This window comes from Denticeps clupeoides, chromosome 2 (genome assembly GCF_900700375.1).
Source record: "Denticeps clupeoides chromosome 2, fDenClu1.1, whole genome shotgun sequence".
Taxonomy (NCBI): Eukaryota; Metazoa; Chordata; class Actinopteri; order Clupeiformes; family Denticipitidae; genus Denticeps; species Denticeps clupeoides.
Window position 1 is genome coordinate 31,025,428 of NC_041708.1, and position 17,503 is coordinate 31,042,930.

The 17,503-nt window shown below is 42.1% G+C and overlaps 1 protein-coding gene across 3 annotated transcripts in view; it reads left to right on the plus strand.

Annotated features, from left to right (window-relative positions):
• abca4a (ATP-binding cassette, sub-family A (ABC1), member 4a) overlaps positions 1-17,340 on the plus strand; it is a 38,130-nt gene extending 20,790 nt beyond the window's left edge. For all 3 annotated transcript variants that reach the window (XM_028958516.1, XM_028958525.1, XM_028958535.1), the window contains 31 exons: positions 1,496-1,670; positions 1,948-2,079; positions 2,201-2,340; positions 2,520-2,657; positions 2,931-3,121; positions 3,334-3,364; positions 4,397-4,602; positions 4,733-4,790; positions 7,364-7,536; positions 7,620-7,744; positions 7,973-8,071; positions 8,204-8,393; positions 8,652-8,746; positions 8,828-8,860; positions 8,970-9,075; positions 9,183-9,257; positions 9,492-9,661; positions 10,650-10,827; positions 10,911-11,026; positions 11,891-12,038; positions 12,248-12,371; positions 12,899-13,028; positions 13,110-13,230; positions 13,481-13,543; positions 14,065-14,171; positions 14,484-14,625; positions 14,785-14,919; positions 14,999-15,102; positions 15,668-15,760; positions 15,995-16,244; positions 16,511-17,340. In XM_028958516.1, coding sequence (XP_028814349.1) covers positions 1,496-1,670; positions 1,948-2,079; positions 2,201-2,340; positions 2,520-2,657; positions 2,931-3,121; positions 3,334-3,364; positions 4,397-4,602; positions 4,733-4,790; positions 7,364-7,536; positions 7,620-7,744; positions 7,973-8,071; positions 8,204-8,393; positions 8,652-8,746; positions 8,828-8,860; positions 8,970-9,075; positions 9,183-9,257; positions 9,492-9,661; positions 10,650-10,827; positions 10,911-11,026; positions 11,891-12,038; positions 12,248-12,371; positions 12,899-13,028; positions 13,110-13,230; positions 13,481-13,543; positions 14,065-14,171; positions 14,484-14,625; positions 14,785-14,919; positions 14,999-15,102; positions 15,668-15,760; positions 15,995-16,244; positions 16,511-16,627 — 3,965 coding nt within the window. In that variant the 3' untranslated portion in view covers positions 16,628-17,340. The remainder of the gene's footprint in view (positions 1-1,495; positions 1,671-1,947; positions 2,080-2,200; positions 2,341-2,519; positions 2,658-2,930; positions 3,122-3,333; positions 3,365-4,396; positions 4,603-4,732; positions 4,791-7,363; positions 7,537-7,619; positions 7,745-7,972; positions 8,072-8,203; positions 8,394-8,651; positions 8,747-8,827; positions 8,861-8,969; positions 9,076-9,182; positions 9,258-9,491; positions 9,662-10,649; positions 10,828-10,910; positions 11,027-11,890; positions 12,039-12,247; positions 12,372-12,898; positions 13,029-13,109; positions 13,231-13,480; positions 13,544-14,064; positions 14,172-14,483; positions 14,626-14,784; positions 14,920-14,998; positions 15,103-15,667; positions 15,761-15,994; positions 16,245-16,510) is intronic.
• The last annotated feature ends 163 nt before the right edge of the window (positions 17,341-17,503 follow it).

A 17,503-nucleotide genomic window follows, 5' to 3' on the forward strand; every position in this document is an offset into this window, starting at 1 on the left:
GCAACTTAACAAAAAACAAATATATACCCATTTCAATTATTTATTTTTACCAGTGAAACCAATATAACATCTCCACATTCACAAATATACATTTCTGACATTCAAAAACAAAACAGCAACCAATATAGCCACCTTTCTTTGCAAGGACACTCAAAAGCCTGCCATCCATGGATTCTGTCAGTGTTTTGATCTGTTCACTATCAATATTGCATGCACCAGCTACCACAGCCTCCCAGACACTGTTCAGAGAGGTGTACTGTTTTCCCTCCTTGTAAATCTCACATTTGATGATGGACCACAGGTTCTCAATGGGGTTCAGATCAGGTGAACAAGGAGGCCATGTCATTAGTTTTTCTTCTTTTATACCCTTTCTTGCCAGCCACGCCGTGGAGTACTTGGGCGCGTGTGATGGAGCATTGTCCTGCATGAAAATCATGTTTTTCTTGAAGGATGCAGACTTCTTCCTGTACCACTGCTTGAAGAAGGTGTCTTCCAGAAACTGGCAGTAGGACTGGGAGTTGAGCTTGACTATCCTCAACCCGAAAAGGCCCCACAAGCTCATCTTTGATGATACCAGCCCAAACCAGTACTCCACCTCCACCTTGCTGGCGTCTGAGTCGGAATGGAGCTCTCTGCCCTTTACCAATCCAGCCACGGGCCCATCCATCTGGCCCATCAAGACTCACTCTCATTTCATCAGTCCATAAAACATTAGAAAAATCAGTCTTGAGATATTTCTTGGCCCAGACTTGATGTTTCAGCTTGTGTGTCTTGTTTAGTGGTGGTCGTCTTTCAGCCTTTCTTACCTTGGCCATGTCTCTGAGTATTGCACACCTTGTGCTTTTGGGCACTCCAGTGATGTTGCAGCTCTGAAATATGGCCAAACTGGTGGCAAGTGGCATCTTGGCAGCTGCACGCTTGACTTTTCTCAGTTCATGGGCAGTTATTTTGCGCCTTGGTTTTTCCACACGCTTCTTGCGACCCTGTTGACTATTTTGAATGAAACGCTTGATTGTTCGATGATCACGCTTCAGAAGCTTTGCAATTTTAAGAGCGCTGCATCCCTCTGCAAGATATGTCACTATTTTTGACTTTTCTGAGCCTGTCAAGTCCTTCTTTTGACCCATTTTGCCGAAGGAAAGGAAGTTGCCTAATAATTATGCACACCTGATATAGGGTGTTGATGTTAGACCACACCCCTTCTCATTACAGAGATGCACATCACCTAATATGCTTAATTTGTAGTAGGCTTTCGAGCCTATACAGCTTGGAGTAAGACAACATGCATGAAGAGGATGATGTGGACAAAATACTCATTTGCCTAATAATTCTGCACTCCCTGTATAAGCTGATGGACTATAACAAGTTTACAGCACAAGATCATTGTGTCTTATTATGTATCAAACACAGATACACAGTGATATATGATATTAGGTATGAGTGTGTGTGTCTGCATGTCTTTGTGTGGCTCAGCCCCATGTTCGTCTTCCCTCAGGGTCTTACTTTGAGGATGAGCCGAAAGGGCTTGTTGTGGGAGTGTGCATTCAGGACCTGGTGAAGGTGTTTAACCACAACTCCAGGCCAGCTGTTGATGGCCTGAGCATCACCTTTTATGAGGGTCAGATCACAGCCTTCCTGGGACACAACGGTGCAGGCAAAACTACCACTATGTACGCCAAGCAGCGTTGTAGTTAAATGCTTTTTTTCATAATTTATAGACATTGCAGATTGTGTGTGTGTCATTCAGATTCACTGGAGTGCAATGGACACATAGACATAGAGCCCTATTACACTTACATTTCTAACCACAGATGTCTGTAAATAGCATACGAACATTTGAAAATGACCTTTTTTTTACTATTTTACTGCTAGATTTTATTTGTTTCCATTATTTCACTTGTGTTCAGAATTTTGAAGTTCTGAATTGAGTTTCTGCCTTTGTCTCAGGTCCATCCTCACCGGCATGTACCCTCCAACCTCGGGGACAGCATTTATTTATGGGAAGGACATCCGCACAGATATGGATACTATTCGCCAATCCCTGGGCATGTGCCCTCAGCACAACATCATCTACAACCAGTATGACAGCACTGAACTCCCATGATGCTCAGGAACTGGGATGTAGCACTCTAATTGGCTAATAAAATGTGTTTAATTGTCTCTCTCTTTCCTGCACCCATGTTTCTCTGTCTGTCTGTAGTATGACGGTGTCAGAGCATATACTGTTTTACTCTATGCTGAAGGACAAGCCTCTCCCTGAAGCGCAGCAAGAGGTGGAGAAAATGCTGGAGGACCTGGGTCTGCCTGAAAGGAGAGATGAGGAGGCACAAAACCTCTCAGGTCAGTTCTCCAAAAAATGAACCTCAGCAGGCTGGTCTTTTTCAAGATGAGCAAGATTATCTTTTTCAAGATAATCAGGGGCTAAATTGGGTACTAACCTGGTGATGGTTATATGAGTTTCAATTTGAAATTTCATTGAAAAACCTTTTTCTAAAGTCCTTTTATCTCCAACGTTTTAGGAGGCATGCAGAGGAAGCTGTCAGTGGCTATGGCATTTGTGGGAGGAGCCAAGATGGTGCTTCTGGATGAGCCCACATCAGGAGTCGACCCTTATTCCAGACGCTCCATATGGGACTTATTACTCAAGTACCGCACAGGTAGACAGTGCCCTCTGCTGGAGGTATAGGAGGTTTGCTAGCTTACAAAATATTTTCAACCAATAAAACATTACAAATGTAATATATATATATGTGTGTGTGTGTGTGTGTGTGTGTGTGTGTGTGTAATATGAAAGTTCAAAAAGAAAACAATAACAAATGTTTGCTAATGTAATTAATGAAAAAAAAACAGCACAGCTTATAGCTTATTGCTGTAAGGAATTGTTTTGTTGTGTGCAGGTTCCACTCAGTATTTTGTTTCTTGGACTTTAGGTCGGACTGTTATCTTGTCTACTCACCACATGGATGAGGCGGACCTCCTTAGTGACAGAGTGGCCATCATTTCTCAGGGACGGCTGCACTGTTGTGGCTCTCCTTTATTCCTTAAAAAGCGATTTGGTACTGGATTCCACCTGACAGTTGTGCGGCACATGAAGGACCAGCCACCCAGAATCCCAAAGGAAGTGAGTTTGCATAATGATGAGTTTTTGTTGGTTGTTGTGGGTGCTACAGATGAGTGGTTATACAGACACATTGTCATATAGGCAGATGATATGTCTCTCACTTCGGTCAAGAATTGGTATGGAAAAATTTTTAATCATTATACATAGTATTTGCAGATGTGTTTATTTGTGTGTTTAATATTTGTAGCATTAATGATTGATGTGTTTTTCAGGGCCGATGTGACTGTACCGAGGACTGTTCATGTAAGTGATCTCTTTGCACCAAGTTTAAAGAGGGCATCCTAGCTGAACCTATTGTCCCATATAGACAGATGGAAGGTAGGAGTATGATCCCTTTAGTCACATGATGCTCAGGCCATCTCTCAAAAAAGGTCATTATGATTCGAACAAAAAAAAGCATGTATCTGGTTTGTTTAGTCTCAATGGCAGCGTCAATTTTATTTAGCATCAATTTTATTTAGCATCAATTTTAGGGTTGGAATTTAATACTGCTTTGTACAGTATCACAGTACAAGGTCCCTTGACATGAAAATTTCACTTTGTGAGGTTATTTGACATTAATACGAGTTTCCCTAGCCTGTTCTGTCCTGCAGTGGCTAGAAAAGGTTTATTTGTATAAAAATGCTTTGGTCACAGAAACAGCATGTCGTGGGGAAATCGGAAAGAGTATTAGGGGACCGTGTATCTGGAAAATTCAGACACAATATTAGGGGACCATTAAGATAAACAAAAAAATAAAAAATATGTTAGGGGACCTTTAATAATGCTTTATTTAGTACCTGGCTCCCTCTAGTGGTACAAGTGGGAGTCTCAATTTTTTTTCTTGAGAATTACGAGGCAGAGGTAGAATTTACATTGTAAAATGAATACAATCTCAGTGCAGTACATGTTCACCCTGCTGCAAATGGGGGCTTCAGTAAAGTACAGTTGTTGCCGTGAACAACAGTGACTAAATGCCATATATGTAACTGTAAATATGTCACTGGAAAGGCAGCTGCACTATATCATTTGGACTGAAACTTGTTATTTACTGCAGTAGCAGTTATTTCTGTTGCATATTAATTGGTCTGATCTGCCTACAGTTGTTGCAATTTTCTGTTCACGTTTTTATTTTTGCATACCTGAGATGCATGTAAATGAGCATCAGTGTCCCCCAAGGTTCTCCTCATCTCTAATTTCTCAGCCTTGTGCTCTTTTTACAGTTACCTTTCAGATTTGCTCTTTTATGGTCAGTGTGGTGCCTGGGCATTTTTATGAATTTTTCATGCATCATAGGTGATGTAGACAGAATCACAGCAGTGGTCCAGCACCACGTTCCTGAGGCCCACCTGATTGAGGTAATTGGCCAGGAGCTGACCTACCTGCTGCCCCACCAAGACATCAAGCACCGTTCCTATGCCAGCCTGTTCCGCGAGCTGGAGGAGACACTGCTGTACATCGATCTCAGCAGCTTTGGCGTGTCTGACACTTCCCTGGAGGAGGTGCTTTAATTTAGTAATTTTTTAGCACCACCACACAGAATATTTTATTTATTCATGTTTTGGATCATTTTTGTACTTCATCTGGATCATGAAAGATGTTTAACTCAGATTTTTTCTATACAATCATTAGATATTCCTGAAAGTCACAGCTGATGGAGAGGCTGCCTACTCAGGAAACTTAACACCAGGTATATCACAAAAATAGCAGTTTTAGTGTCAATATCTATGCAAACTGTGTGGATTGTTCAGACTGGTGATGGCCGTATCCCTCAGGCTCTGGCTGCTTCCCCTGCAGTTATGACTGTTACCACTAGGTTGGTAGCAGCCTAGAGGGTAACACACTCGCCTATGTACCAGAAGACCCAGGTTCAAATCCCGCTTACTACCATTGTGTCCCTGAGCAAGACACTTAACTCTAAGACTGTAACTACTGATTGTAAGTCGCTCTTGATAAGGGAGCCTGATAAATGCTGTAAATGTAAAATGTAAATGTAGGCACACTGCAGTAGTGACAAGAGTCTGAATCCACAGACCTTCTTTGCCAGTTGATCTGAGATGACTTGAGTTAACCTTGTAGTGGAATCATCGACTGTTTCTTGGGAAGACTGAGCTCAGCGGATCCTGCTTTGGACACAAACAGCTTTGAAGCTGCCACCCCAGCCTCAAAGCACCATTCCCCCGGTCTGATGCAAGGTGTCCTCCTTGCAGTGTCCTTGAACCTTGAATATCTTATGATCAGATGCAGACCTTTTTATCGGCCTACGGCGTTTACAGCAGTATTCTGTACCACTGTTTATATTTATATTGGACGAACTGTTTGATGTCATCGACCAGCAGGAAACGCTACTCCCAGAAGCTGCTTTTATTGTGCCCGCGACTTCAACAAAGCCAGCTTGAAGAAAGTTCTGCCGAAGTTTCACCAGCATGTTAAGTTCCCAACACATGGGGAGAACATCCTGGACCATGTTTACACTCCGTACACACATACCTACAAAGCTTGCGGCCGACCGGGATCACTTCTTAGTCCTGCTGGTGCCAGCTTATAGGCACAAATGCATTCGGTTTAGTGCTTGACCGACCGGAGAACACCCTGCGTCACTGCTTCACGGACTGGGATGTACTCTGGACTGCGGCTGACAAAAACGTTAAATGGGCTTTGTTCACAAATGCATCAATGATATTGTACCACGGGTTTAATGTACAGAATTACCCCAACCAGAAGATGTGGGTTAATGGAGAGGTCCGCGCAGCTCTCAGGGTTCTGACTGTAACCTTTAAATCTTGAGACCCACGTGAGTACAAAACATCCCAGTATGCATTCATGCTCATAAAATGGCCAAAATACTGTACAGAGAAAGGGTTGATACCTGCTACAGCAACTCCAATACCAGGAACGGTCTTAAAACCATCACTCTACCTGAGGATCTGAAAAACTTCTATGCACGCTTTGAAACGTCCCTGGACCGTTTGCTGGAAAAGGACAGCTGCCCTCTGAAGTATTTTTCTGAAGTATTTACACACGTCTGCCTGAGATATCTAACTCAGGCAGACGTGTGTAAATACTTCAGAAAACTAAACACATGGAAAGCTCCTCTGCCGAACAATATCCCAGGTCGTGCTCTCAAAGCATTTGCCCACAATCTGGCAGATGTCTTCACAGACATTGCCAGTGTGTGTCTTCGCAGTATGCTGTCCCAACATGTTTTAAGAGGACCACAATTGTGAGCTGCCTAAATGGCTATCGGCCAGTAGCACTTACCTACATTGCAATGAAGTGCTTTGAGCGCATAGTCAAAGCGAACATCACATCTGTACTCCCTGCCTCACTTGATCCGCTCCAGTTTGCCTACAGGTCTAACAGATCTACAGATGATGCAATAGCAATTGCACTTCATACTGCCCACTCTTACCTGGACCAGAAAAAATGCTGTTCATCGGAGCTATAGGAGCTCATCGTGGAGTACAGGAGTCTGCGAGGAGGAGGTCACATCGAGGAAAGCTGAGTCTGGAGAGCTGAGTGGAGAGAGTCAGCTGCTTCATATTCCCGGGCATCAAAATCATTGAGGATCTGAGCTGGTCACACCATGTTGGTATGAGCACAAAAGCAGCAAGACAGCGGCTCTATTTTTCTACGGCACCTGAAAAAGTTTGGCAATACTCACAAACTTCTACCAGTGTACCATTGTTTTGTCTGGTTGTATCACCACTTGTTACGGCAGTTGTAACGCTCTGGACCACAAAGCTTTGCAGAGGGTGGTCATCTCAGTACAGTGCATCACCAGTGCAACCTCCAGCTATCCTGGACCTCTACAGACAGCCTATACTATAGGAGGAAGACGGAGCGGATCCTCTCTGATCCCAGCCACCCCGGCCACAGTCTTTTCACAATCCTGCCGTCAGGTCAGCGGTACATCCAGACCTGACCGGCAGGCTCAGAGACCATAAGAAGTCAGGCTTCTGAACTGCTGACATGCTGCACATCTCACCACAACTGGACTCTTGACCTTGGACTCTTCACAATATCACTTTAAACAATTACACTTTAAACCGTTACTGCACCCCACATTCTAAATACCACACTGGATTTGTAGTAGAATATTAAATTCTTCAACACTTGTAAATACTAAACATTTTCTTTGTCTCTCTCTCTCTCTCTCTCTCTCTCTCTCTCACACACACACACCACTGCTTTCTGTTGATATATATTTTGGTTATATATTTTTGATATATATAATTTTTTTTTTTTCTCTGTACACTATAGAGAACAAAACGCCGCAAGTTAATAGACAAGGGACTTGTGGGAACTGTGTCATGAGAGAAGGCTGTGGGTCCAGGCAAGTGAAAGGGCTCAGACTTGTCATTAAGCAGTTCATCGCTCTGCTCATTAAAAGGTTTCACCATGCTATGCGCTCCGGAAAAGACTTTCTTGCACAGGTGAATAAAACTATAATTTATTTATTTTTTGACAATGTCAAGAATTGATATTTTAATTTTTATGTAACCACCTACCTCTACAGATTGTGCTGCCTGCCAGTTTTGTTTGCGTGGCCCTCATATTCACTCTCATTGTCCCACCTTTTGGGGAGTACCCCAGCATCACCTTCAGCCCCTGGATGTACGGCCGCCAGTTCACATTTTTCAGGTGGGTGCCAGAAGACCAAATGCTTTTTCTATAGAAAAATGTGTAGCGTATACTGAAAAAAACAGACAAAATACATAAAACATGATAGGTGGTTTTAATAATATCAATACATTAAACATAAAATACAACTAATGTTTAATTTAGTGTTTAGTCTCTGTTTAGTTAACTATTTGTTGTTCTACTTTCTAGTGATTAAGAATAAAATCTTGGTCTTGTGTGTTTTGTCAGTAATGAGATGCCACACAGCACTGAGATGAGGTACTTTGCAGATGTACTTCTGAACAAGCCTGGCTTTGGGACCCGCTGCATGGTGGAAGAGCCACTTGAGTGAGTGTGAACTTGTGTGTGTGTGTGTGTGTATGTGTATATTACCTGTGTGTCTTTTCTCACTGCAGATTCTTTTCTTTTTGTCCTCAATTCTTCAGTGTGTCAATACATTGTTTGACATTTTCCTGTTAGGGATTTCCCTTGTAATAATATCACCACCGAGTGGGAGATGCCTTTGGTGAACCCTGCTCTTATTGACATGCTGGCGGGGGCAGAGTGGACTGAAGTTCGGCCCTCTCCCAACTGTCAGTGCAGCACAGACAGTAAACTCACCATGCTGCCTGTCTGCCCAGAGGGAGCTGGTGGCCTTCCTCCACCTCAGGTGAAACACAAACACTCACACACACAGAAGCCCACATGAACACACGCAAAAGGGACAATAATTTCATGTAATAATTAACCTGCTGGTGTTTGCATAAGTATAAGTAAGTATTCTAAACGTACTATACCACGAGCCCATATTGCTAAACTCAAATGTGAATATTCAAAATTCGTAGCTATAATATGTAAATTAATTATTTCTCATTTGTTATGCCAAATGTAATGTTCAGTCACATTCATGTGTGCTTTTGTACTGCAGAGGATTCAGTCAACAGGAGATGTGCTTATGGACCTAACAGGTCGTAATATCTCAGATTATTTAGTGAAGACCTACCCCACCATGATCAGGACCAGGTATAGGCACTCTAAAACCAATATTCAGTGATGTTTTCTATTTAATCAAAATGTAATTTTCTTACTTTTTTTTTTTTCTAGCTTGAAGAGCAAATATTGGGTGAATGAGCAAAGGTACTGTGCAAGAGCTCTCTCTAGTGCATCTACATGAACATGTTCTTAATTTAAAATTATTTATTTTAAATAGAAATAATTTATGTAGTCCATATTGTAAATTTTTCAGGTATGGCGGTATTTCAGTTGGAGGTCAGCTTCCTGTTCTGGATGTGTTACCTAAAACAATCCAAGACACAGCCACTCAGATTGGACGTCTGATGAATGTTACAGGGGTTTGTCAGCACCTTTGATTCTTTTAAGTAGATTTTTGTGAGAGTTGAAGTACTGTTTGGGGGGTTTGGGATGGCTGGTGATTGTAAATGCTTTTTCTCCCTTAAAGGGCAAGAACACCAAACGTGCAGTTAAAGAGATAGGAACTTTTCTGAGATACATGGAAACGGAATACAATGTAAAGGTAAAGTCTTATATCATAACTAGACCCTTGTTGATTCTTCATGATAATTATTTCTTAGATCATGCCTAGTTATATGATCACAACTGAGAAGCTCATGATACTTTACTGTGGATTTTGTGGAAAACTTTCTGAAATCGAATATAGCGTTGAAAAAATCTGTAATCTGTTATGTGCAACACCCACTTAACAAGTGGCAATAAGCCTGGTGTTTCATTCAAACCATGTGTGCTGCAGGTCTGGTACAATAATAAAGGCTGGCATGCCATGGTAGCCTTCATGAATGTGGCCAACAATGCCATCCTGCGAGCCAACCTGCCCAGCAGTGCCAATCTGGATGAATTCGGGATCACTGTCATCAACCACCCACTCAACCTGACCAAGGAGCAGCTGTCTGAGGTTACAGTGTAAGAGCTTCACCGTGGCAAACATAGCCTTTTACAGCAGGGTCTCTGAATGGGAAGTAGATGTTCAAGTATGACTGATTTATCAAACGTGTGTTATCATACAGTTGAATGGTGGGGTTATATGACTAAATTATCCTTTCACACACATATTGAGATAAACTGCTGAGTGTCTCAATGCACTCATCAGCCTCTTAATTTGAAAGACATACCTTGTATAGATGTAGAGTTTTTCATTCGCTCACATCCTTGTTTGATTAAAAGCCAGTATTTTACCAAAGGACTCCTGCTAACCAAATATTGTTTAGGTGTGGGACCATTACTTCAGAGTAATTTAGACTAATTTTAGTCTCACTTATGTAATGAAAACTATGTCAGACTGAAAAAAAATATTTTATTCATAGTTCAGGTCCTAGTGAACCTGAATTGATTATTTTATTGATGTAACATGAATGTATGTTGTTCTGGTTAATGGTGTCTGCCAATAGCTGTAAATGTTAGTGGTGAGGCAGTTTATGAGTGAGTAATATACAGGGTGGGCCATTTATATGGATACATCTTAATACAATGGGAATGGTTGGTGATATTAACATCCTGTTTGTGGCACATTAGTATATGTGAGGGGGCAAACTTTTCAAGATGGGTGGTGACCATAATGGCCATTTTGAAGTCGGCCATTGGATCCAACTTTTGTTTTTTCAATAGGAATGTATCCATATAAATGGCCCACCCTGTATAACCTGCAGCCCTTTCTAACTTACTTTTATGGCATTTATCAGACGCACCTTAATGTTAATAGACATTCAGGGGGACTGCTTAGAGACATAATGTTTGTAAGTGTGTTTTGAACCTGTGACTTTCTGGTTTTCTGGTTCCTATGTGAGTGTGTTACCCACTAGGCTACTAGCACCCCTAGTTAAGTGCCTCATAACTCATAATTTATTATCCTAATAGTAATGTGTCTCTTTCTCGCCCAATCTGCCTACCCCAGGCTCAGCACTTCTGTGGATGCACTAGTAGCCATCTGCGTGATCTTTGCCATGTCCTTTGTCCCGGCAAGTTTTCTGCTCTACCTAATCCAGGAGAAGGTGACCCAGGCCAAGCACCTGCAGTTTGTCAGCGGGGTCAGTGGCCTGGTCTACTGGACAGCCAACTTCCTGTGGGACATGGTGAGTGTATGATGAAACACTCCGGGACATTTGTACCTTTTTTTGTATCCTTTGACATCCTGGACATTTGTACCCTTTATCAGCTGAACTATTCCGTCAGTGCGGCGATGGTGGTTGGAATCTTCATCACCTTTGATAAAAAGTGCTACACTTCACCCACCAACCTCAATGCCCTTGTTGCTTTGCTGTTGCTTTATGGGTAAGCCTCCAAGTTTCATTATTTATCAATCATTACCAATTACCAATACAAAGGATGCTGCAATTAGTTTAGTTCTGGCATATTGATTGGCTGAGAGATGCTCTGACTTGTTCCTTTAAATGTCATTCTACGTTTTCCGACTGCTGCCCGATTTATGCTTGGGAATAGATGGGAATAGTTTCCGTAAAAGTTATCCAAGTTATGTTTTTATGGCTGTCTTTCCTGTACAACAGCTATAAAAATAAATGATGGCTAAACTGTATTATGATCACAGTAATAAAGCCAAGGTTGTGCGAGGATCTGTTCCAGCTCCCACTGCTGTAATATAGCCTTCACTGCTTTATATGGGAGTACCTGTATCATGCATACTCAATGGCCTACCAATTCCTCTCAGCATCACATGATGTTTTTAGATACAAGAGTTAAGGTCTCGTACACCTGTGTTGATGCTTTGGTTTGCTACAATGATGGCGTCAGGCGAGTGCGGACTGAAAACAGACAATTTTTCTGCTCATTGGAGAAAATCGAAAGCCGCTTTCAGACCGACATTTTTCATCTAGCACTTAACAATTCCCTAGCATGTTCTATTCCTGACAAGTTTGGCCTTTGTAACTCATAGAAATCTAAATCCGAATGAGAATTGCTGGTGTCTTCCTCTTGTAAGTCGCTTTGGATAAAAGCGACTTACAAGTAAGTAAGCGATTTTTGGAGTAAAGTAAATATTGGGTATTCACTGAGGAGTAATTGAAAATTGTAATCTGTGCATCACTAGACTTTAACCGGATGTGTTCTATTATTGGGGGCCTAAGGAGATGGTGTGAATCCTGCAGGTGTTAAACATGTCTTACCTTTTCTCTCTTCAAGGTGGTCTGTGACACCCATGATGTACCCTCTGTCCTACGTGTTCAGTGTGCCCAGCACTGCCTATGTGTCCCTAGCCAGCATAAACCTCTTTATCGGCTTCAACAGCAGTGCCATCACTTTCATCCTGGACCTGTTTGAGACCGGCACGGTATGAGCGCAGCACTTATTTTTGCTCGCCGCTGATGGTTTCATTTTCTTTGGAGTTGTTCAATTATGACCCAGATTTACATTTTAAATGCGGCTTGCCTGAAGGGATTGAATTAGGATGCAAATGGCAGCAGCTTGATGAATTCATATTTACAGTGGAATATTGAAATGCACTTATTTATTCCCACTCTCCCTGTGTATCTTTCTCAGGCTTTATATAAATGTAACCAGCTCTTGAAAAAAATCTTATTGGTTTTTCCACACTTCTGTCTGGGCCGTGGGCTCATCGACATGGCCATGAACCAGGCTGTGACCGAGGTCTACGCACGCTTCGGTAAGCCTGGCAGTAATGGAAATGTGAGGCTTTGCATGTACTGTCCCTGTCCTGGGGCAGGGAGATGTCTCTGGCTGCAGTCTTCTGGAATAGCAGCGTATTTGAATTAGCCTACCCCTAATTACACAGACAGACCATTTAAAGCATCTGCTGCCCAACTCATACTGTGTGTGTGTCTATGTGAACCAAGTAGGTTTATATTCACTCATCACCACTAGATTTTCATAATAATACAATTTCACAAATAATGTTACACACAGCCCAAGAGTCTACTTTATAAAAAACTGCCTCCCTGTTTCTATGGCAGCCATTCCATGATAATTTCAACACCCACACACCTTGTTCAACATGATGACCTGCTGATCAGATGATCAGATCAATCAAATCTAACCAAATGAGGTTTGAGATTCAGTGCTGTGGACTTAACCCTCCTATTTGTGCATTACACTGCATTATATGTCTGTATAATCAGCAGATGAGTTTAGTCAAAGTGAACATGAGGTGTGTCTTTTTTTCTGACCTCACAGGAGAGGACTACAGTCCTGACCCATTCAGCTGGGACTTCCTTGGGAAGAATCTTGCCTTCATGGCTGTTGAGGGCTTTGTGTATTTCACCCTCAACATCCTTATTCAGTATCGTTTCTTCCTCAACCACTGGTACTTCTGCATATGTGCTGTATTGCTTTTGCTTTGTTACTGTGGGAATGTTGATAAAGGCTTTAGACCATTTTTGTCCAGGATGCCTGAGATCCAGAGACCCCCGTTGGGTGAGGAGGACATAGATGTGGCCAAAGAAAGAGAGCGCATACATGGAGGCGGCAGCAGCACTGACATCCTGCAAATTAAAGACCTCACCAAGGTACACAGAGACACTAATCTCACATATTCACTGAACCCATGAATTCATGAACACATGAACCCATGAATTCACCCTTCTCTTGTTCTTGCAGGTGGCTGGATCCATTCTTTAAATTATGCTGTTGCTTCACATTAGAATTTTGGATGTTTTTCATTTGACTTTCTCTCTTACTTTTCCCATTTTGACCATTTTGTCAGAACATTTCTGGTGTAATTTGGTGCACTCACTCTTTCTTGCTCTCTCTGTATAGATGTATCCAGGGCAGGTTCAGCCAGCAGTGGACAGAATCTGTGTGGGAGTGTCTCCTGGAGAGGTGAATAATGACTTTACTGTGTTTTCCACCGGATGATTCATTTATCACAGGATGTGTTACTCAACTGGCAGAGTTGGCCTGGTGAGTCAGAATCCAGACGGTGAGAATACACACACTGTGAGAACCAGTGTGTGAGTTTGTGTGGATGGCTGGTGAGACAGTAATTGCTTTTCTTTTCTCAGAGCAAATATGGCCAGGGTTGTTTGGAAGCAGTACACTTGACCAAAAAGTAGCAAAACAGCCAAAAATGTACTTCTAATAGAGGGCCATTTGGACTCTCTGGCAATTGATATCATCGTGTAGTATGGTGAAGGGCCAGTTTCCTTCCCACAATCCCACAGCACCAAATGGATTAAAGCAGCATTTCTCTTCATGCTGTTATGAACAGTTTACTTTCTTGCAGTTTGCTGCTATTGTGGTCTTGTGATTTATTGTGTATATCTCCTGTTATTTTTTATAGAATGTGTTGCACCTCTATTCTCTGAGGTACTAAATATTCTTCATGTGCTCCTCCTTTCAAGTGCTTTGGGCTGCTGGGAGTGAACGGTGCTGGAAAGACAACCACCTTCAAAATGCTGACTGGCGATATCGATGTAACTGGTGGAGAAGCAGCCGTTACTGGTCACAGGTGACTTAAAAGCGGGCATGCCACTCCAGTTGGCGCGGGATCAGAGGACCATTCCATGTCACTTCATCATTTCATGCTCATGTTTGTACCCTATGAAATACATGATCCATGTGTTCTAACTTTACACAGAGTGACATAATGACATAAAATCATACATAATGCTTGTTTTTTGAATCTGTGGAAAAAAATAGTGGTGAGACCAGACTATTTAGGTTTGAAATGGATTGGCCTGTCACATTCTTAAACTACTTAACAGGAGTCATTAATAAATGGACTAAAAGCATTTTAATAGGGCTGTTATTTTCTTTTCAGTATTCTCACGAACATCCTAGATGTCCACCAGAACATGAGCTACTGTCCCCAGTTTGATGCCATTGATGAACTGTTGACAGGCAGAGAGCATTTGCACTTTTACGCCCGGCTGAGAGGGGTACCGGAGTCTGAAATCAGCAGGGTGTGTGACTGCAGCGGTCATTTTTCTTTCTTTTTGTTGTAGCCCACTGTCTCACTGTTCAGGTTGTTTCTCTCGCAACTCGATTCTCTTTTCTTTTTTTTTTTTTCCCTTGCCTCTTTGATTTTTCACCTCTACTTTCTCTGCTGTGTCCTTTCTCAGGTGGCTGAATGGGCCATTTTGAAGTTGGGGTTGTCTCAGTATGCAGGTCGCAGCGCAGGTACATACAGTGGAGGCAACAGACGCAAGCTCTCCACAGCCATTGCTATGATTGGCTGCCCGGCACTGGTGCTGCTGGTGGGTGTAACTCCCCTGAACCCACCACTGTCCGATGTGCATTTTATAATAACTGTAATCATGTTGGATGTATCCTCAGGATGAGCCCACCACAGGAATGGACCCCCACTCCCGGCGCCTCTTGTGGAACTCTATCATGAATGTGATCCAGAATGGGCGTGCTGTTGTCCTCACTTCACACAGGTAAACTCCACTTTCTAGCTCTGTCCTAAACTCAATTAAACATTTCAACAGGGTGGTCAGGGCAGAGTGATAAAGGTCATGGACATGACTAGTTTTGGGTGTAAGTAGCCTAGACCAGAAGACCACAAAGTCTCAATTTTAAACCCCACTTACTACCATTAATTAGTTGTCACATGTGGGAGCAGTGATACTGTGTGGGGACAATACTTTGCTCAGTGGCACTCTGGTTGGATTCAAACTTCCAACTACTGCCTGTTTTTGTCCCCAAGCAACACACTTAACCCTGAGTGTCTCAGGGGAACTGTCCCTGCAACTAGCGGTTTTCATCTATAGGTTTTTTTTACTTACTTTTTACACTGTAGAACAGAATAAAGACTCATAACTATGACATAAGCTGTAGCCGTCATAGAGTAGGAGCTTGATTGGTAGTGTACTCTTTCACATACAGTTGACTGTGGTGATTGCTTTAGCGATAAAGTATATAAGGTTATATCAAAGTCAACCTTTTATCTTTCTTTTTCTCTCTCTTGCTCACTCTTTCTCTCTCTCTCTCTGTTTTTGGCAGCATGGAGGAATGTGAGGCCCTCTGCACTCGTTTGGCCATCATGGTCAATGGAACATTCAAGTGCCTGGGGACCATTCAGCACCTCAAATACAAGTATGACCTCTGCCTGCATAAATCTTTCAAAATGCCAGTCAGACATACTTTTCGCAGCTCCTGGATTTTAGAAGTCCAACTCATAGAACTCAAATAATTTCATATGTTTTCCCTAGTCCTGTTCATTGTCCACTGTATCTGGTAAATTAGGCTGATGCTGAGGTCATGCCGTAGTGCTGAAAATAACTGGGCAACTTCCAACAGTTCAGTTAAACGCTGATCTGTGGCGTTTAGGTTTGGCGATGGATATGTGATCACCATGAAGATCCGCTCACCGGAACCTGGATCTGTGCCGGACCTGAACCCGGCAGAGGCGTTTATGGAGAGCACGTTCCCGGGCTGCGTTCAGCGGGAGAAACACTACAACACCCTGCAGTACGAGATTGCTTCCTCTTCTCTGGCACGTATCTTTCAGCTAGTGCTTGCCAACAAGGAGAGGCTCCACATTGAAGATTACTCTGTCTCCCAGACTACACTGGACCAGGTGGGCATCTTCACGGTAGAAGGGCTTACTTACAGAATAAATAGTGATTGGCCTAAACGTTGTTGTGGCATTGTTGTCTGTACCCCTGTTGGAGGGGTATCTTATTTGGAGGTCCTTTATTTAATTGTAGTCACATACAAAGTAATTGTAATTGACATTAAGGTCTTTAGTACGAATAACATCAGATGCAAGATTGGAACAGACTGTGTTGGACATTTTTGGCACTTTGCCCCATAGTCTCAGCCCTTTGTCCTGTGAACCTGCAGGTGTTTGTGAACTTTGCCAAGCAGCAGTCTGGAGAGGACCACACCATAGTGTTCCACCCGAGGGCTGCCGGGGCAAGGCGCAATGTCAGGATTATGCCTGAGAAAAGGAAAACTTGATGGGCAAGGAACAAACAAATGCAAAGAAGACAACAGAAGCCATAAGGAATAAAGATCTCAGGAGTCAGAAAACACAAACTTGAGGACATGAGGAAAGTGGTATTATTTAAAATCCAACTCCATATGGCCTCCACTGCTACAAATGCTCAGTGTTATAGACATTTTTCAATAGAAATGTGAAGTTTGCCTGAAGGCTCGTCAGGCATGCTGAACACAAATTTAGCCTGCTTCTGCCTCCCGAGTCAAGGAAGATGATCACTGCTTGTTGGCCTTTATTAGAAATGCAAATCAAGCTTTGGAAGAGAACAAGATAAAAAAAATCAAACTTGGGTAGTTTTGCTAAATAGCACTTTATTGAAATCAATTCTATTTTTTTACTGATGCATTTTTAATAAAATGATTCAAGTAGTGTAAAAGAGGTTTCTCACAATTTTTACATTCTTTGTCATTAATCCTGTATAAAATGCATGTGAGTTTGTGAACATTACCACCCCAAAAATAGCATCATATTACTTTATCTTTCACATCCAGAATATAGGACATAATTGAATGAAATTATTTTATTGAAGGCTCTATAAATTTTCGTTCATAATCAAGATAGAAACATTTTACAGAGCTTTCACCACTAACATAAGTGTCATGTTGAATATAAGTAACACCCACAGATTTTAAATGTACATTAGGGTGCAAAAATAAAGGCTTAGTGCTTCCTATTGCAAGGTTTACTTTTATAAATGACTTTGCCCTGAGCTATGCAGTATAGAGATATTCTCTATTTTTGTGTTTTTTTTCTTTTTTTAACTGCAATGGAAGGTTAAAGTGACAAGTTCAGAAATTATGCACTTTTTGTCAACTTGTGCAATTCAACATCAACCC